The sequence below is a fragment of the Apis laboriosa genome, unplaced genomic scaffold (genome assembly GCF_014066325.1).
Source record: "Apis laboriosa isolate Shangri-la unplaced genomic scaffold, ASM1406632v1 scaffold14_cov150, whole genome shotgun sequence".
Lineage (NCBI taxonomy): Eukaryota > Metazoa > Arthropoda > Insecta > Hymenoptera > Apidae > Apis > Apis laboriosa.
In genome coordinates, this window is record NW_025221798.1 from 578,575 (window position 1) to 601,019 (window position 22,445).

Here is a 22,445-nt window from a genome sequence, read left to right on the forward strand (position 1 = left end):
AAGAAATTCAAGCAAGTTGAAATATTACCTGTATTTTTTTACGTGAAACTAATAAGTATGAAAAGACTGAATAAAAATTTCACAACGAGAAATCAATTTTACGGATATCGCATATTCATCATCAGAACATTCTTACAACACAACATTCACATTCTTTTAAATTATATTGTTAATCTCTTCTTTTTTATTCTATAGACGTACATTAAAGTTTACTACAGTCAACGTCTTTCGCTACCTCACACATTTCTTCAATCTTAATTTACGCGCTATCAAATTAAAGCAATAACTAACGATTATTTTTTTTTTAATATTTACATATCTATCTCATTAATTAATTGTATATAATACAACTTGCACTCTTTACTGTTAGCTTCTAATAATAACATCTTGGTGCGAATAATCTACTGCCAAACTTTTTTTCTGTTTTTTATCCTTCTTTCACGAGTCAATTACGATATTCGAATTCAAAAGTTATATTCGAAGTAAACAATGAATATTATTACATCTTTTTAAAAAAATGACCAGAAAAGTATTTTTGTATCTATTCAACATTGTCAATGAATCACATGTCACGAACATTCCAGTGAAAATAGTAACATCAGCTGCACATTTCACATTGATAATATAAATCTTCATCAATATACATTTGTGTACTTCATATATATTAAAAAAAAAAAAATTTAGTCTTACATATTCCCATTTTAATTATGGCAATATTTAAAAAAACAAAACAAAAACAAAAGAAAATAAAGAAAAACGAAACATATAAGACATCTGATTTTATAAGATACTTTGAGAACATTCTACAATAATCTTATATGTATAAATAATAAGATAAAAGATGCAGTGGCATAACATAAGAAATGAATGTAATTATTTCTTATGATTTGCATAATGTAACAATCCATAATTTTAATATTAAAACGTCAAATGTTTAATTGAACGTTCGCATGTAACGTTATCTTACGTTACTCTAAAGCTCGATGATTTATTATATAAAATAGTAAATATCAGAATACGGAATTTATATAAGAATCAATATTTTCATGAAATCGATTATCAATCATCTGTTTTAAATACTAGATTTTCAAAAAAACAGATGTAAAATTAAAGCTGTATAAATAAAATCAGATATTTGAAAACCATTAAGATGCAGCTGCTAATAATTTTTCTCTTTCATTTTTATCTACTGCTGATACATGATCTGGTTTTTCACCTCGGGCATAACGTTCCCACATTTTTTTGTATAGCATTTCCATACCCATCGCATACAATTTGCAATTGAATAAAGGACTTTCGGATCTTGCTTTCCATACTTTAGCTCGTGTTGCTTTTAAACTTGAAAAAAGAAAAAAATTGAATTTATATAAAATATACAAAGCTTAAAGTTTCAAAATTAAAAATTAAAAAAATAATTTACTTACTATTCTCTATCAGTTCCTAAACGAATAGCAATATCTTGATATTCTTGTCGTGTTCGTGCAATCAATTCTGGACATCCCAAAGTATTTAATTGACTAGCAGCAACACGAGATGCTAAAGTTTCTCCTGGTAGCGTAACTACTGGAGTTCCAGTCCATAGAACATCCATGCTAGTAGTATGACCATTACAAAGAGGCGTATCTAAACATACATCGGCTAATTGTCCTCTTCTAACATGTTCTTCTTTTGCAGCAACATTGCTGAACAAGATCCTACCAGGAGCTAAACCTAATTGTTGAGCTGTTGCTTGTAAATTTGGTTCACCAACGGCCGGAAAGCGCAACAACCATAGCACAGAATTTGGCACATGTTTTAGAATCTAAAATTTAATATTAATATAAATAAAATAATAATATTTTCGATAAAATAAATTTATTAAAAAAAAAAGGATAATAAACTTACATGTGCCCACATATGAAGTGTGAGCGGATCAATTTTGTATAATTGATTAAAATTGCAATAAACAACTGCATCTTCTGGCAAACCATATTGTTGTCTTGTAGTAATCATAATATTTTGAGGCACTTCTTCACCTGTTGCTGTTTTGTTGTTTACTTGTGTAGTGGCCATGCCATTTTGAACTACGACGCCATTTACAGACATTTGACATTGTCCAGAAGCAATCATTGTTTCAATAGGTGTAGTAGTTGGCAATTCTGCAACTTTTAATGAAATCTCTACTGGTTTGTTTTTAGCATCCGGCACAACAACTTCGCGTATTTCTTTGACACATGTATTTTCAATCATTGGAGAAAGATCAGTAGCATTTATCACAGCTACATTATCTGCTACTTTGCCTTTCATATTCAATTTATCCGTTAAAATGAGACGTTCTTTTAAATGTGGAAACATTTGTCTGGAAAAATATAAATACATTGTCAGCATATATAAATATAAAAAGATAAGAAAAAAAAGAAAATCAAACATATTTCACAGTTTTTATATATATATTGCAAACTTACTTATGATCTCCAATAAAGTATGTATGTGGCATGTAAGCAAGTTTCTCACTGTATTGACTAGCAAGTTCCAATGGTGATGTAACTTCGTCCGTAATTAAGTAATCCATAAAACTAGCTCCCGATGTTCCCGGATATCCAAGCCACATCACTTGTACTGGTGCTGGTCTCAAAGCAAATATTTCATTCCTCGCTCCTTTCGTATACCCATTCATGTTTACTAAAATATGTATTCCATCCGCATTAATACGATCAGCTGCTTTTCCATTGCATGGAATCTGCGATAAATCTACAAAGTGTTCAGTTTCTCTAGCAATCTTTGCTCGGAAGGTAGTTCCATCATCAGCACTAAGAGCGTAACAGAAAATTTCAACATTTTGTCTTTCGTGAAGTCCTGGAATTGATTGCATAAGATGACTAGTAGGATGATTTCCAAAATCTGATGATACGTATCCAATTCTTAAGCGGCCACCAATTTCACGTGGATATTTATATGGTTGTTTGTGTAAAACATGAATCTATAATAATTATAAATAAAATAAAAATATTTTTATTCTTTCATAATATTTATTTAAAAAATATCGTTTACCTTCTCAATGCAAAGATTTGCATGTCTAGCAGCAATGGCTTTTCTAAATTCATGAGACAATGGATAAAGCATAGAATGGTGTGGGTGTACACTGGGTAATCTGTTTTTGTCAAGTTGTTCGGCAACAATTGAAACTAATTTTTTCATTCGAGCTTCATAATCAGTCCAGTCACAAACAATTTGAAGGCAATGCGCCAAATTACAATATGCATCAGGAAAATCAGGTTTAAGTTTCAGCGCAGTTCTATATGATTGAATAGCCTCTGGAATGTTTCCGGAATCCTTATGAATCGAAGCTAGATTGGAATGAGCATCGGCGAAAGCGGGATTAATTTGAATAGCTCTTGTATAGCATTGAAGAGCTCCTTGTATATCTTGCATTTCTTTCAATGTATTGCCCATGTTCGAATATGCATCCGCGAAAGTTGGCTGAATACGAATAGCTTCCTTGTAATGCATTAATGCTTCATTTAATTTTCCTTGTTGCTGTAATACCGAAGCCAAATTGCTATGAGCTGCGGCAAACTCAGGAAATACTTCAAGCGCTTTCAAATATAATCGAGTTGCTTCTTCGATGTATCCTTGTTCACGTTTTATGTTGGCCTGAAATAAAATATTGAATAATAAAAAATATTAATATAAAATATTAATAAAAAAATGTAAAAACAAGATACATTACTTTATATTTCATATCGAATTTTTATATTTAAATTGAAAAATAAATTAAATATATATAAATAAAAAATAATATATAAAAATAACAAATATATATATATATAAATACCAGATTATTAAGGGAATCGGCATGTGAGGGACAGAGACGAAGAGCTGTATTATAGCAATCCTCAGCCTCGACAACTTGTCCTTTTTCCTTGAGCGCATTTGCCAAATTGCAATAAGCATCTGGGAAATTTGGTTGTAGTTCAATAGCACGACGGTATGTATCAATTGCCAAATCAATAAGCCTATAAAAGAAATTAGATTAACATAAAAATAAAATATAATCAATATTTTTCTTAATACTTACCCTTGTTCATAATAAACACACGCCAGATTTCCATGTACGACTGCATTGTTAGGACTAAGATTCAAAGCACGCAGATAAGCAGCTACAGCTCTGTTACAAACAAAAAATTTGTATATCATTAAAATTCATTTCATAACATCAAAAAAACATTTAAATTGTTTTTTAAATAAAACGAATAATCATAACCGAACAATAGAAACAATAGAAACATCTATATAAAAAATTTTTGATTGCTTTGATTTTTTAAAGATATATACTCTGATTGCTTTTTTGCTTTAAAAGATACATTGCTGTATTCATTTCATAAAATTGTTATTGCTTATTTAATATAAATAAATCAAACCTAAAATCTTCATTTTACATCTTCATTTTACATCATTCATATAATAATTTTTATGAATATAAATCTTATTTTGAAAGATGATCATTTTTTATTTATTCTCAAAATTCGATATTATTGTAGTTTGTAATACCACGCCCGATATCCTAAACAAATCACGTACACGTGTCGTATATCATTATATAGTGACATATATTTATAAGGGAAATAGATGCCGGTAATACTACGTATAATATAATAAGAAATTAACCTTTTCACGCTATATTTAATCCAGGAAATGCATCCAGGAGTTGAAGATCGTGAGAGTGCTCGTTCTAATTGTACGCGTAACGAAGGTGCGATCGTAGTCGAAGGCGAGATCACCGTGTACACGACAACGCACTGGCAGTCCATTCCTTCTCCATTTCGATGTCTCGATAAATTAATTTGGGTACGTGTATGTATATGTATGTATACGTATATGTTAAATAAAAAAAAATTAGCTACTCTTTCAACAGATTGTAGACACGATATCACAAAGTAGCTTTCCGTCGCGAAACTCGCCACGAGCTACGCGTTTTTGGCAAAATCCGTTAAAGACCCCCTATTCACCCTCCCACTAAGAGTAAAAGGGGTTCGCTCCCTCGTAGGGGCGGAGCGATCCTTGAAATCGATAGTTGTCCTCGAGTTTCTCTGCCGCTATTGTGCGTAATATTCAAGATTCCGAACACGCGTAAATAAATATATAAAGGCAATTTTCTTTCTGTTGCTAAATGATTTCCCCCTTAAAATTTCTTTTAAATAAATAATAACATATGTATAATAATATATATATATATATATATATATACATACAAATTTGATTCAATCATAAAATTACAATTCTAAATTACAATTCTTCTTCATCTAAATTTTCTCCAGAAAATTGTGTTTATTTATTGTTTATTTTGTTAATTTTTTATTATTACATTTTTTTTTAATTATATTTTAGATATTATATGTTAAATATTGATCCGATTAGGTTCTATTTTTTTTTAAAATAAAAGAGTACCTAAGTATTATGTTCAAGTGGAGATTTTTGGATTATTAATTATTTATTATTATCTTTTTTTTTTAAATTAATTTTTAGTTATATTAAATTTAATAATAATAATTTAATAATAAATAATTAAATTAATCTATTAAGAATTAATTTTTTTATATTCAACATTCTAAGTAACGTATATTTTATTAAATTATTTTGTTATTCTTTAGAATAAAATTATAAGCACTTCTGAAAAGTTAGAAATTCACATAGTAAATGAAAGAAGGTTGCTAGCGGACATCGCTCTGGAGAAACAAAGGACGATGAACTTGAAAGGATGCTATGAATATCGATTCGGTGTTTACATATCGGCTCATGCGCTTTGCTTGCAATTTCTCGATAAACATATTTCAAAAGCAGAGAACAAATTCTTTTATATTGCAATATTCTTTTAATATATCAAAAAAAATAGAATGCAATTTGTTGGAATATAAAATAACTTGATATATAAAAAAGAACAGAGAATTATTTTTAAATTTATTTGCATTGATTAATAAAAACTTGTATGATTCATGACTGCCCACTAATGTAATGATATAATCCATTAATGGAATAACTTTGAAATCAATTTTCTCTAGCACAGACTTTAAAACCAATGTCTATATGAAACAACGGTTGATCAAACTGTGCATTTTAAATTGAAGAAAAATGAGGGATTCAAAAGCGGGAATCGAACCCATAATGTTTAGGTTGATAAGTTTACACTATATGCTCATCGCCAGCTTCTAATTTTAATTGGTATTGCATTAAATTTATTTCATATTTATATTGTGATAAAAACATTATTAAAAATAGAATATACTAACACATCCATTATTTAACGCATACGTAATTGTTAATAAAATAATTGTGTAATTTTTTAATGTTTTTGTTTTTAATGATATAACAATAAATCAATGTTTTAAACTAAATATTCTTAATAAGGAAATTGTGTTTACAGGTTTCAAAGCAGTTTCTATTAAAAAAAATATTAAATTATAAAGCAATAGTCAGTTATTACATTAAATTATATATAAATATATGTAAATTTTGATATCTTATTTACAAATGATATTTATAAAATTTCTTATAAATAATAAAATATAATAAAGCAATCAAAATATTAACTATAAATTTACTATTACTATAAATTCTCATTATTTCTACTTTGTTGAGTGAGCCTCTGATTTTTTTTTATATATCACATTAGGGAATATTCATTAGGGAATATTCATAATCATCGATATTTTTATTCCATTCAATTTATTATATTCATATTCTATTCCATTTATTATCTCATTCTTGCTAAAAAGTAAATGAATCAAGAATGTGAAAATATCGACAATTTTCAAAACAGTTAAATTTTTCTATTAGTAAACGTAATTCCAACAATCAAGGTATTATTAGATTATTATAAAAAATATTATATACAAATTATCATAGATTAATATCATAGATTAAACACTAAGCTAAGTATAAGTATATTTATTTATTATATTGAGTTGTATTTATATTATATATATTATTGAGTTATATTTATATTTATTTATTACTTGAATTGTTCGTATAAATTTCTTTATATTGCTCTCAATTTCTTTTCGTCTTCATATATTGTAAAAGAAAATAAAAAGACTAGAATTTCATATCTTTAGCAACGTCTCTACATACTTATATATACATACTACAATATTCCAAATTATAACGTGTTTATAACGAATAAATAGTTATTTTTTTCTTACCTATCAAAAATTCTGGCTTCCTTGAGAACGTTGCCAAGATTGATGTAAGCATCCAAAAAATTTGGATCCAATGCTACAGCCTTCTCAAAATGATGAATCGCCAACCATATCTCGCCTTGTGCATTGAAAACACAGCCAAGATTGCTCCATGCAACCGCGAAGTCTGGACGTGTTTCGATAGCCTTTAGATAGCAAGCCTAAAGACATAAACATAAGATCAGAAGAGATACTCGCGTACTGTTAGGAACGCGCCGCGCGCAATGCCCGGCCTCTCCTCGCCGCGCCGCAGCTTTCATACACTTTCGAAATCTCAGAAAAATATTACCTCTTCATACCTTCGTCCTCTCTATCTCGCTTCATTACTCTCTTTTTCCTTATTGAACGTCTTGTTTTATTACAATCAATGTGATTTCTGACATTAAAAATAAAAACTGTTCATATCATAGTACGGATTTTTAACAATTTTTAAATATATCAATCGCATCGTTTATATTTGTTGTGAAATATAAAATTATACAACTATTACTATGATTTCAATATTCATTAATAATAATTTTTATTCAAACAAAAAATCAAATTTATATTACGAAAAATTTAATAAATAATGTCATAATTAATATTTTTTATGTAACGATATCTTATTATTAAAGAATAAAGATACAGATTAACGTCAACATAACAAATAACCAAATCCTACTAAATTAATTTTAAAAGTTTTACTTTACATTAAAATTACAATTTCTTCTGAAGGAAAACGAGAACGAACTAGAAACAGAGAGAACGAAATCCATTTTGCAAATCATACAATGTAATATTGGATTGGAATTTAATGTGAAATCAGGAAAAAAGGATTTAGGTGCGCGCTAGAAACGTCATCGTGGAAGAGAAGCGATATGGGTGTCCCATTTCGTGTTCATCGAGTTTCCGGAATGCGTCCAGTGAACTCGATGACACGTAGTACGCCCCTCGCCATTGTTAGTTCAGTTCTGCTTAATTGCACTTGGCCAATTCACCCTCCAACATTGTCCATTCTCAGTCGATGAGCTTAAACAAACAGTATTTCACATATATCCTTTTACCATCGATAAGGTAAATGTTTATCAATAAGTTAATTTGTATCATTGCTTTCCATAGTGTAATAAAGAAAAAAAAATTTGTCCAAAATCTTCTTTATGTGACGACGCTCCTAAGGGTCAAGCAGGAATGTGCATCGCGCGTGCCGAGAGGCGGGCTGCATTGTTATATAAAAAACAGAGTAATCCGTACCTAAACAATAAGTAAAAGGGCATTTACAGTCGGCCGATCTCTATAGGAAATAGATAAAGAAAGGCTGAATAGTAAATATTGGAATAAATAAAGATGGATAGAAATGAAGTTGGATGAGCTTTAACAAAGAATTCCCATTTTCGATAATAAAATAGAATATTTGTATAATACTTTTATTAATCTTTAATCCCTTGGTTCCATATTTGCGATCATAAATAAATCCATCGCAAATATAGATACTTTGAGGCCGATCCTGAGTTAAAAATCCAACATTCAATCTCTTACGGAACAAAAGGACCAATTTGATTTGATGGGATATTCAGAGATCGGCCTTGGGAATTACTTTACCTGCAGTGTACCCTTTGGTAGGTTGACGGTAGGTACGGCTTGCAAGCTCTCATAATAAACTTAGACCGAGAGACAGTGTGTTACTGAATAACCAGATTCAGATTCACCCTTTGACGAAGGAACCCATGGTAACCGACCAATCACATTGCTCCGACTTCCCCTCCTAGAGTTGATCATCCCATCCACAACAATAAGACAGCTGCGTTAATGTCTCTTCACTGATAACTCTTCGCCTCAACTTTGTCTTTTTTTTATTTTTTATTTTTTTTATTTTTATTTTTTTTCTTAAATTTTTTCTTTTTCTTTTTTGATACATATACAGAGGTACCTAGTTATACGTGCCCCTGAAAGACACGCTTCGCTGAGCTCGCTAGCCACCATATTATAATTATATAAATTTTATCCCAGTTTTTTTTCGAAATTTCTGAATTATCAATAACGTTTAAAAAAATCTTTCAATAAAATTTATTGCATATAATGAGCAACAAATATATTAATTGATTCCTGTAGTTGATAATATTTTGAATAATAATATTAAAAATGTAATTGAGAAACATATTAAAATAACTTTCATTTTATAGCATACATAAATAATATTATTCGGACCGTTTTTTTTTTCTATAATGTAATATTATTGGTGGCAAAACGTACTAAGCGAAAAAATGACCAAGTAAACTAGAGAGCGCTCAAAAATAACAAGAAATATAACGAAAAATCTTTTTCTTTGCTATGTTGAATTTTATCGATAAGTTTTTTTGCAGAAAGTATAAAATATTAAGCGAAGTTTTCGATATAAAATAAATATCAAAATCATTAATGGGATTATACTGTCTGCAATTATTTCTACTTATCGACTATCGCCGCGCCGCGCTGCTTTATGAAGTAGACCACTTGACTCATTTGTTTTATTATACATTACTAAAATGAATGAAACTCTTGGGAATCGAACAAGTCCCACAAGTTTCCAAGTTTCAAAAAATATATTTTTTTTTTATTCTACAAAATAAATATGATATGCAAATAATTCATACAAATTTATAAAAAGTTATTAAACATATCTAGAATTGATCAAATGATCTCGCGCGATTATCATTGTACACACAATTTATTTATTTTTAAAATTGGAAAGAGAGTAGTTGGAAAAGAAAGGTTGTCCATGTATATGTAAAACATATCAGTATACCTAAAGTAAATACACATTCAAAATGAGTTGAATCAAATGAGATGAGCTTAAATACTATATTCGCGCTCTATTGATCCTATTATAACTTGATTGTAATTTGAAATATATATATTTTATTTAATCAACAACATAGATAACATAGATAGTGCTATAATAGGATCGACAAGTTAAACCTTACAATAACACCAAGCAAAGAAATTCTGTTTATTGCTTTTAAGTGTTATTGCAAAACGCGCAATGCAAAGAGGGATTTCATAGTTTTTAGCTAATTTTAAATATAAACCCTCATACTATGTTTGATGTCTTATAAGAAATATCATCTTATTACCAATATTTTCTTTGATTCTCAAAAATAAAAACACCAAACACAGTAATTAATTAATTAAACGAAAAAGTACGCACGATGAACAATTTATTACTAAAATTTGAATTTTCATTTCAATGTCTTTTTTTGAAATAACATATTCTAAGATCATCGTGCGCCGCGCACATATTTCAGTGCAAAGAAAAAGAACTTTTCGCTTCTAGTATAAATACCAGTTGTTCCTGATTATTCTATGGAGCTGCTAACTAGTACTTGTGCACATTAAAATGCATCTGTAACTTGTCAAAACAAAATTGATGAAACTTTAAAACTATAAATATAATCTTAAAGTTTGATTGTGATACTGATGCATCTGAGTATGTGCATGATACGTTAGATTAAATTATAACAATGAACAAGAGACAAAGAAAACCTACCTTAGCTTCATCAAGTCTTGCTAATGCTTTCAAAAGATTACCAAGATCACTCCTCACACAGTAAAGATCCTGCAACATGCAAAAATATATAAAAATATTTTATATTTTTCATTCTTAAATAGCTTAAATTATTTAAAAAATTAAATTTTTTTAAAATATATTTGGAATATAATTATATTTACTACAAATTGAATTTACGCAATCTAAAAATTTGCAAAAGAATAACAAATTTTTATTAAATAGAATAAATTTCTCACAGGGTTGTATTGTAGAGCAGTCACATATGCCTGAACTGCTTGTTCCATGTCTCCTGCAGCTACTAATGCTGCTGCTAAATTGATATAACCATCAATAAAATCTGGTTTCAATCTAACAGCATGTCTATAGTTTTCCAAAGCTTCTTGTAGCTGACCACGTTCCTTGAAAACATTTCCAAGATTGCTATAAGCCTCTGCCAATAAGGGATTTTGTTTAATTGCTAGACTGCTGTAATGAGCAGATCTAAAATGGAAGAACAAAAATTTATTTGAATCTATTTATATTTTATTTTAAAATTATTTAACAATTATAAAATTAAATATTTACTTCTCTAGTCTTCTGCATTGAAAGTGTATAGAAGACAATAATAGAAGAACTCCAGTATTATTTGTTTCCTGCCTCCAAAGTTGCATGCAATGTCTTTCAGCATTTTCGTAATCTCCTGCTTGATATTCTCTATGTGCAAGTTCCAATAACCCTATAAAAAAAAATACATTGTAAAATATTTATATACAATTCTTAAAAATATATAATTCTTTTTATGAACTTTATATTTTTAATATAAATAAACATAACTATTTATTTAAAAAAATTACTTAAAGACTTAAGTAAATTTAATTATATTTGTGATAAATATAAAATATAAAATATAAATATAAACATATATTGTTCAAAAAGAAACTCAAAACAATATATATTTATGTATTCTCATTGATATATACTAATAAAAAATATATATTATAATAAATATGATTTACATAAAATTTCTTTATAAAATATTTATATATGATAAAATATACAATAAAACCATATATCATATAAAATAAATTTTATATAAATTTTTATATAAAATTAATATAAAAATCTCATTTAAAAAAAAATTTCATTTAAATATTATAATATTATAATATGATATTAATATAAAGAAAAAGAAAATAATATATAAAAATATATTTTTATTTATTTAAGTATTTTTCTTCTTATTATTATTTTAATTTTAAAATATTTTTTAATTTATTTCCAAATATTACGTATTATGCTGCAATTTAAACAAAAACAATATACTTCTAACTAAAATATATCGATTTTTTAAGTTCTAAAATAGCATAAAAAAAATTATGAGATAAAAATACGAACAATAAGAGTCAACTGCAACATTAATGGTCTGATTATCAGCAATTGCAATTAATTCCTTGCCCTGAGTATCCTGTGTAACAACTAGAAGATTCTGTCCATTTTGCCACTCGACGGTTCCATTACAAACGTCATCCGAACTATTGACCACATTTCCGATTATGCCGTTCGAATTTTTTATAACGTTTTCTTTCTTTTCTGCCAATCGTATACTCATTTTGTCGATGAATTTTTCCAAACGCGTTGTTCTATTCTTCCCGGTACACACACACGCTGTTTCCACGCAATCACTTTCGACCAATTTCGAGACTTTTCCACACACTAGTTTAGTAAGTCAATTTTTTTCCAACAATTCGCACTATTTAATTCTAAATTATTTTTTACTTTTCAGATTTAATTATTTTCATGTATTATTCAAGTTACTGTTTATCGGCTATTATAAATTGTACCACAATACTTATTTACTCTTCGTTTCTGTACACACTATCTTCTCCGTGTTTCTATGCAAGTACGCTTTGGCCAGGTTATCCCCGCCAGACCAAGAACCAAGCTGATTGGTCAATTCAATACTATGGCAGACTCCTGCGTCGCTGGGTAAAAGCCGAAGAAGGGGGTAAAGAAGACACCCGGCTCAGGTCCGTAAAATTGCATTTAGTATTTAATGCTTTTTCATTTTGCATATATTTCATTTTTTACTTTTGATAATTTTATCAATTTCAAATATAGTTAATAAATATTTTTTTATAGAATTAATTTTAAATTCTTTTTTTATTAATAAAAACAAATTATTTACATTTAAAACAATTAAATTTTTTATTTACATTAATTTTATTTTTAATTAGAATTTATTTTTAATTTAGAATTAGCATTAATAAAAAGAAATATATAAAGAAATTAAAGTAATATCTATAAATATATATGAATATGTATATATATATATATATATATATATATTTTTTAATTTTATTTTCATTTTGTAAAATCATATTTCATATCATTTGTCAATTCATTAATAATTTTTATTAAGGATTAATTTTGGAATAAAAATTATTGTTATATCTATGTTTGTAAATATATTTCAATGTCTCCTAAAATTCGATAAGGTTTAGCATTTTTAATACGTAACTGAGAGCACAAAGAAATCATAATAGTGGTTCTCAATCCTCATAAATAAAACTAATTTTTAAAATCAATTAGTTATTTATATCAAAATTGGAGTTTCAACATTAAGTCAAATTAATATTTTTTTAACATTATACTATTGATTTTTGAAATTCTAAAATTCATTCAAAATAATAACATGTTTTGAAGTTAATAAAATATATATTTCACTCAAAATTTAAAATAATATCAATTATTTTGAATTATTGCAATTATTAGAATTATTATATTAGAAAATTTAATTAAATTATTATTATATTAAAAAATTTGAAATAAGAATATAGAAACGAATTTTTAATTTTAATAAAATTAAATAAAGAAAAGCACCACTGAAATGTAGAGACGGTCATCCCCACTCTCTTGTACAGAAAACAGATGGCATAGGTACCAAGTGGAATATTCCATCGTCACTTTGATGAAGCGGAAACAACGACTGAAGAGTGAAGGGGAAGAATAGGTAGTTTAAAGCGGCCTACACACGTGAAACATGTATGATATATGTATCAACTTCTTTCATGATACACAGTGCAATATATATAGACCAAATTAGAATATCGATTTCAGATATAATATATATCGATACAGGAATTAGTATATTGTACTGGTAATGGTAATATAGATTTCAATGTGTGTAAGCTTGAAACCTTGATATTTGTTCGCAACATATTTCAATATATACTTTATACAGGCAGTTTAAGAAAGAATAGATTTGAAAATATTATACACAAATAATAATACAATAGTATTAATTGCTTCTATTCATAGAAAAAATAAAATAAAATAAATGCTTTGAAGAATTTTAAGGACAGTAATAATAGAATAATATATTATAATAAAATTTTTGTAGGCTTGTAAAGAAAGAAAACAACACTTATACATATATGTATCTATACATGTGACGTATTTATTATTCTTTATCCCACATTATTTGAAAGCTTTTATTGCTAAGTACCATATATTTCATATATATACACATATATATATACATATACATATACATCTTTATCCTATATTATAGCATTGCGATTAAATAATATACATATAAATAACTAGTTTATAAGTATATAATAATTAATTAAACAAATTATTAATAACAATATTATTTTTCTAATAAACAGAAAATTTTATTTGCAAATTCAGTTTTATTCAATAATTTTTTATAAGCGAAAGCAAAATTTAATTTTGATAAAATTTATTAAGTTTGGTAAAATTAAATTGCGGACATAATGTAGTATAATTCATAATTACTTATAAAAATAAATCTATATAATTTTTATTTGTTAGGATTAATAATGGAAATTTTTATAGAATGTATTTTTAATAACACGAATTAAAACATTGCAAAATCAATATTTGCAAACTTATTACATATCTGACCGAATTTCGTTAATGAAAATTTGACACTTAAAATAAAATGGTACGTAGTTGAAATTGTTTTACTACGTACCAACTGTCGAAAGCTGTTGTATCTCGTTCATCTTGAGAATGACACTGGTGCCTGCAATTTGTTGATGATTCTGCTGCTGTTGTTGCTGTGGCTGCTGCTGTGCTTGCATGATGATGGCCACCATAAAAAATGATATAGAAACGGCAATGATATAAAATGGCACAGAAATTTTATTGTCACGAAAAATCTTGCATAAATCCAGTATCGAAAACCGTAATGTATCAAATCTAACGAGAATTCTGTATTTTCTGAAGAATCGAAACAAAAACAGATACGCGCGGCACTTATATTGGCATGCACTAGCGCAATCTTTCAATATGCGCCATCATGGATTTTCAAGCACTTTACTTAAACTGAGAATTAATACAGCAATATGCAAATCACATAAAAAATAAATTACATAATCGAAAAAAATTTTGTTAGTGAAAAATTTTTAAATAAAATATTATCACAATAACTATGCTCTTCATGAACGATAGTCTATCAATGCTAGAATAATTTTTAACATAGCGTGAACTACGTATACGTAAGACAGGCTGATGTGAAAAACCAATCGATGAACACATTCCGGATTAGAGACTCACGACATTCTATGCGCGGGAAATACGTCATACTGATGTAACCGATAATCAAATTATATATAATCAGCTATTATATTTCATAAATATTGGACATTTGTAATGTAAAGATCAATTTCCAGTAAAAATATTATTATAACATATTTAAATATTGTAATAAAAAAAATTTATTTGACATTAAGTAATAAATATTATTTAGTAACTGCATGAAAATTTTTAATAAATATAATAAAGAATAAATATAATAATAGAATAATAAAAAAAAATATTTAATTTAAATGAATATTTACATATTAAATATATTTTTATATAATTATATGTATATCATAATAACTATATTATTTTTAAATTACAATATTTCATAGATTTCATAATTCATAAAAAAATATATATTTATCATATAAAAATATGTAAGAAATAATATATTGTGAAAAATTAAAAAATAAAAGAAATTATTGAGTCAAAATATGACTACTCCTGAACAAATTATACTCGAGCGCCATGCGGCAAGAGTGGAGAATGGCTTTGCAATAGTGACGACTGGTGATTTCCCCACCACATTGGAAGAATTCGAATAAGTAAAGATCTAATCCGTTCTTTCAATCTCACTCTGTCGGTGTCGTTGCCGGTGTGCATGGTTTTGTGCTCCACATTAGTTTTACTTCATTTATTTTGTAAGTTAATAATGGCAGAAAACAAAGAACGTACGTTTATTATGATTAAGCCTGATGGTGTTCAACGCGGACTTGTTGGAAAAATAATTCAACGTTTTGAAGAAAAAGGTTTTAAGCTTGTAGCAATGAAAATGTTATGGGTAAGTTTAATATTAATAATATTCATTTCAGAAAAAACACATATATTTTGATTTTTTATAATTATGCAAAAACGTTTTATATTGGCTTATATTCATTAATAAACACTTTCATCTATCATATTTTATCATAAAGATAAATAATTATTGTGACCTTCATTACTATATTTTATGACATTAAAATGTTTTTTGTGAAAATAAGTTTAAATGTCTAAATTTAATTTTATATTAAAACATAAAAAATTTTTTTATTATTATTAAAATTAATAATAACTTATTTTTAATAACTATATAATTAATAATAATAATTAATTAAAATTGAATTATATAAAGTTATATTGGCACATAACCTAAATTATATTGCATTTTTTATTTTATGATATAAATGGAATTAAACACATATAACTTATAATTTAAATACATAACAATAAGATTTTATTTTTTCTTTACAGCCAACTGAAGAATTATTAAAGAAACATTATTCAGATTTGGCATCTAGACCATTTTTCCCTGGATTAATTAAATATATGAGTTCAGGACCAGTTGTACCAATGGTAATTATATAGTAAATATATTTATATTATAAAGAATATGTTTTATGAATTTTATATATTTTATATATTTTATTTATTTTATAATTATTTTTTAGGTATGGGAAGGTTTAAATGCAGTAAAAACTGGTCGTTTCATGTTAGGAGAAACAAATCCAAAGGATTCTGCACCAGGAACAATTCGTGGTGATTTTTGTATTCAAGTTGGACGTAACATTATTCATGGATCTGATTCTGTTGAATCTGCTAATAAAGAGATCAAACTATGGTTTGGAGAAGAAAAAGAAGTTATTGATTGGACATCTTGGGCAGAAAAATGGATATATGAATAAAAATAGTCCTCAGTGAAAATATTCATTTTAATATATATTCTTTTACATAATTCAATCTGACCATGCATACTGCCAATCGGATGATATTCAGAATTTGCTGTATATAACTTTACTTAAATAGTAATAAAACAAATTCTTATATAAATGTGTTTAATTTAATAATTAAAAAAACTTTCATTATATTAATATTATATAATATTATATTTATATAGATATTGTTAAATATAATTACATAGTATAATCATTTTAAAAAATTAAAAATCATATATTTTATTAAAATTTTATTTTTAAAATTATATTTATTATTATTTAGTCACATTATATAGTATTATATAATTATTATATAGTAGTCACATATTATTATATAGTAGTCACATTTGATATATAATATTTGAATTTATAATTTAAAATTGATATGAAATTATCAATTAGATATAAGAAAATAACAAATTAATTAATTTAAAATTTTAAATTATTAAAATTAAATTAATTTAATTTAATTTAATTATCTACGATATTTATACATATAAAAAATTTTATAAATATTTATTAATCACATTTTTATATTATAGAATTCAGAATTTTTCATATGTATTTTTTCATATGTATTTTTTAATCTATTCTTTGTTATTATTATTAATTACGTAAAATAAATGCATAATATTTTTATATACATAATAAAAAATTATAATAATATATATATTATAATTCATATATATATATATATATATATATATATACGTATTATATGTATATTATATAAAGAAAAATTATTAATAATACTTTATTTTCAGCAGTATATAATACTTTATACTTATATTATATATTATTTCATACTTATATCTTAAATTTATTTTCAGTTGTTTGCTTCTCCTAAATATGCATTACAAGCTGGACAGTAATGTTTTTTAGATAAACAACTGTCAATACAGTAAGGACAAGGAACACAACACCAAAATCTAAAAACAATTATAAATATGATTTAATTTTTCTTTTTTATAAAATAATTAATAAATTTAAATAAAATTTAATTATATTTTATATAATTACCCAAAAGCGCAAAGAAGTAATGCAAATAAATGAGTTTTCATATTTGATTCAGTTTCAACTCTTGTACTAATTTGCGCATGACAATATGGACATGTTAATTGTTGTGATTCTGAACCAAACTGTGTATTTCCAATGACAATGATATCTGCAAAATTATTATTTAATATTAGGTTTTTCATATAAAAATATTTAACAGTAATATTTAACAGTAGTAATTATTAATAATGACAAAACTTATTTTATAAAAATATAAATTTTTGTAAATTAAAATATTAATAATTAAAAAAATTTTTTCTAATATAATAATAATAGTAATAAAAATCATAAATATCTAACTATTATTAATATCATTATTTAAATTTATTTATTGAAAATAAGAATTTTAGTAAAATTTACTGAATACATTTAACTTCAATATTTATAATATATATTTAAGAATATTATTAAAAATAATATTAAATATTTAGCACATGTTTTAAGATTTATATAATATGGTCAAAATATAATATGTAATTAAAGAATTTTTATTGACTTTGTATTTTCATTAGTTTTATTTATTCTAATTTTAAATTCTCCTTCCAACGATGACGATATATCTATATAATTTGAAAAATTCTTTAGCATTGTGAATTATTGGAATCTATTTGAAAAGTATTATCTTAAAACTTTCATTTGCTTTTTTAAGTTACAAAATAATCTTAATTCGTCATCACTAGAATGCCACGTAGAAAAAGAAGCACCAATACATACATATATATCTTGCTTGTTTTTGATTATCATAGATTCAATTTTAGGGATTTTATCTGCAGCAACAATTATAAACGATGCGCATGATTATATAAATAAGTGTGGTTAAACACTTTCAAATCTTTATTGTATTAAATTACTTTATACGTTTTTTGTACTTTTTTGGTTTCCCGATAACCTACTATTGCTATTCACTATTTAAAATTATTATATTGTTCTCATATTTTAACATTTATGTACATATATTTTTTACGTACGTGGTTGTGATTGCGGTTGTGGTTGTGATTGTGATTGCGGAGGAAATTCACCATATGGTGGTGGTGGTATGGGTGGAATGAAACCAGGTGGTGGTGGTGGTGGTGATGGTATCCCTTTTTCCATTATTATATTTAAATTTTTTTATCTGAAACACATAAATAAATCAATTTTTATTATTTAAAAAATTAATTTTTCGAATCGAATGGAAATAATTTTCTAGCAAAATGATGTAACAAAATTGTTTCCGTCTTAATAATCATTGGTTCTTAGTAATCAGATAAAAATAGAGAAATATAAAATAGAGAATAATTAATCGATTAAATATGACAATGTTGATATGAAGTCAGATATTTTCTGATATCATTTATTTATATTGATGCTGATAGAAAAAAAATATAATATCTGACAAATATAAAAAGAATTCATATTATTGTCAAAATTATTCAAATTTTTCATAATTCTTAAATTCTTTAATCTGATAAATATATTTTTTCTTAAATTATTTCTTTTTTTTGTGTTTTATGAAATTGGAGATCTCTATGACAAACACAAAAAATTTCGTAATCATATTTTATAACGTGTGTAAATAATTGCTGTTGAATGCAAATACATAAATGTTTCATAATGTATTTCATTTCATTACATAATATATATTACATTGAAAATAAAATAATTAAGAATTGTTGTAGTTAAAAAAATTTCTAAATAATAAAATTAAAATGAAAAATAAAATATATGATTTCCAAGAAATTATTTATATATGTAATTGTTATACAGGAAATATGTGATAACAAGCTGATAAATTGGTTGATTATTTATTATATTATTTATTATTAAATGAATATCATGTATTAAAAATAAAAACAAATTAATATAAGAAATATGCAATTGCAAAAATTTACAATAGCTTGTTAACATATACAATGTGAATGAATTATTATAATTTTATACAATAATGATGAAAATCTTTTCCGTTGTTTTTTTTTTTTTTATTTATTTTTATTTTGAAATGATTATAAATTCATTACATTTAAATCAAGTAATGAATATTCTTCAAATGAGAAAACAATTGAAGACTACTTGATACATATTTCAATTTTGTTACTCAAAAATATCTTTTCCTTGTTATACATATATATTGATTTTGCAATGAATCATTATTACTAAAAGTTTCCACGTTATCATTCCATTATCGATCGATTGATACGAAGAGAATGAAGCATTTATTGAAATAAAAATTAATATTAGTACAATATATCGACATTGATCGCATTGAACTAAACTGAAATAATAATATTAACAAAAAAAAAAGACAAAGCGTTTTAACAAAAATAGATACCAACTTAAATTGAGTCTTAAAACAACTCAATGATCAAAATTTAAAAATAGAAATCTATTATTCAATTAGTACTTATATTGAAAACAAATCTTTATAAATTATTAATTTAATTAATTATTATTTTATTAATACTATAAAATTAAAAATAAATCAAATAATTATATTAATTTAACATTTATGTTTAAAGATATATTCATTTAACATTTAAAAAACTTATTTTTTGCAAAATATATTTGATATTCATTAATTGATAAATATTTACTGATTCAAATTACTTTTAATTATATATGTATACACATACCTGTTGCAATTACGGCACTATATATGTGCAAGTTATCTACTGTCAGACTGGTGAAATCTAACTAACAACTTCGGTTCATGTCGGCTTTTACATTGGTTAAATTCATACTTCGTGTACATATAAGAGAAGAGTTAAGGTGGGAGAATCTGCGAAAAACGTCATGTGGTGTATATATTTGATTTAAAAGATAAGAACTATGATGACTGATATTACTATATTTTTTTAAAATCTCTTAGATAATGTAATCATAATAAGTAATAATTAAAATTTCGATTTATGATGAAATGATAATTGAAATGAATTGAGAGGAATTAGGTTATCATAATTACGAATTAAATATATTTAACCTATAACATTTTATTTTTATTTGTATTATTAATATTCAGAATATAAATTTGATGCAATATATTTATAAGAAAAAAATAGAAAATAACTAATAATAGAAAATAGTAAATAACTAATAAAAAAATGGAAAAAGACAAATTGGTAATTGGTTTTTATAAAAATTATATTTTATAATATTTTTGAAAAACATGAGTGAGGCATTTTATATATGTAATAATTGCAAAAATATAAAAAATGTCGCAATCTAATCGTAAATACTTAAGATAATTTCCTTCTGAATCATAAGTAAAACAATATTTCTTACTTTTCATTAACACAATATAAAAATTAAATTATAGAAAATTAGAAAAAGCCTAATGAATTATAAAAATAAATCAATTGTAATCAAATAGATTTTAATTGAAAATCAATATAAAAAATAAAAAATATAAAAATATAAAAATCTATTTTTATATATTTATTAGTTACAAATAACATTCGTTACAGATAATTAGAAAAATTATACTACATATATAATTTATAATAACAATGATATATATGATATATATATTAAAAACATTATTTAAGAAAAATATAAATGAAAATATTTATTTAAAATTTTGATTCCAAAATATAAAATTAAATATTGCATCAAAATTCTATTTTTCCAAAATATTTTTTTTTAATATTTTATAAATTAGTAATATAAATAAAAATAAAGTGTTACAATTAAATTCTTCTCACTTGTTTGGAAAATTTTATAAAATTATATATTTTGATTCCTTTTTTTGGAAAAAGTTTAATTTATAATAAATTTCACAGAAAAAGTTAAAAAAAAATACATTTAGAAGTGCATAGAAACTATATATGGATTTTTTGATTATTATATATATATATATATATATATATATATTCTTAATTATAATATCAATTATATTAAAAATCAATTAAAATTATTCTACCAAATATTTTAACCAATCAAATTATAATCTTCAAAATTAATCAATTAAATCTATATTTAAGAGACTTCTTTAAATTTTTGATTTCTCAACATTCTATTTTTTGAATTTATATTTCCATAAAAATTTAAAAAAAAATAAAAAAAAGTCAGATAATAAAAAATTCATAATGTATTCATAAATTCATAATATATATATGTTGTATTAAAAAGTTACTTAAAGATTAAGGGACATATTATAATTAAAAAACCAATTAATAATTATTATGATTTAGCAATCCAAAGAAAATAATTTTAAATATTTAAAATAATTCTCATGCACCTTATACTTTTGAATATTTACATACAAAGTAGATAAAAATTTGACAAATTACATAGATGTGTATGAATTCCTGAAAAAAGAGCAGAGGTAATATTTTACAAAAATCAATTAAAAATTAAAATGCACTAAAAGATAATAATAATTAATTTATTGTTGCT

The 22,445-nt window shown here is 24.8% G+C and overlaps 3 protein-coding genes across 4 annotated transcripts; 1 reads left to right on the forward strand and 2 right to left on the reverse strand.

Annotated features, from left to right (window-relative positions):
• Nucleotides 1–910: 910 nt before the first annotated feature.
• On the reverse strand, nt 911–15,281 carry LOC122710559 (UDP-N-acetylglucosamine--peptide N-acetylglucosaminyltransferase 110 kDa subunit). 2 transcript variants are annotated; one of them, XM_043928480.1, is made up of 12 exons: nt 14,717–15,281; nt 11,302–11,452; nt 10,974–11,217; nt 10,717–10,785; nt 7,179–7,375; nt 4,058–4,147; nt 3,815–3,995; nt 3,031–3,633; nt 2,445–2,959; nt 1,885–2,338; nt 1,425–1,801; nt 911–1,338 (listed from the first exon to the last, which is right to left on the reverse strand). In XM_043928480.1, the coding sequence occupies exons 1-12, from the start codon at nt 14,838–14,840 to the stop codon at nt 1,146–1,148; spliced, it is 3,198 nt and encodes a 1,065-aa protein (XP_043784415.1). In that variant the 5' UTR covers nt 14,841–15,281; the 3' UTR covers nt 911–1,145. The 2 variants fall into 2 exon arrangements, with proteins under 2 accessions (XP_043784415.1, XP_043784414.1); XM_043928479.1 differs by lacking the exon at nt 14,717–15,281 and adding an exon at nt 12,112–12,738.
• A 599-nt stretch (nt 15,282–15,880) lies between these two features.
• On the forward strand, nt 15,881–17,133 carry LOC122710596 (nucleoside diphosphate kinase). The gene is made up of 3 exons (XM_043928542.1): nt 15,881–16,108; nt 16,558–16,659; nt 16,755–17,133. The coding sequence occupies exons 1-3, from the start codon at nt 15,929–15,931 to the stop codon at nt 16,986–16,988; spliced, it is 516 nt and encodes a 171-aa protein (XP_043784477.1). The 5' UTR covers nt 15,881–15,928; the 3' UTR covers nt 16,989–17,133.
• Nucleotides 17,134–17,758: 625 nt separating this feature from the next.
• Nucleotides 17,759–20,828, reverse strand: LOC122710622 (lipopolysaccharide-induced tumor necrosis factor-alpha factor homolog). Its single transcript, XM_043928587.1, has 4 exons — nt 20,684–20,828; nt 19,043–19,188; nt 18,039–18,183; nt 17,759–17,947 (listed from the first exon to the last, which is right to left on the reverse strand). Exons 2-4 carry the CDS (start codon nt 19,164–19,166, stop codon nt 17,845–17,847), a joined length of 372 nt encoding a protein of 123 aa, XP_043784522.1. The 5' UTR covers nt 19,167–19,188; nt 20,684–20,828; the 3' UTR covers nt 17,759–17,844.
• Between the last annotated feature and the right edge of the window lie 1,617 nt (nt 20,829–22,445).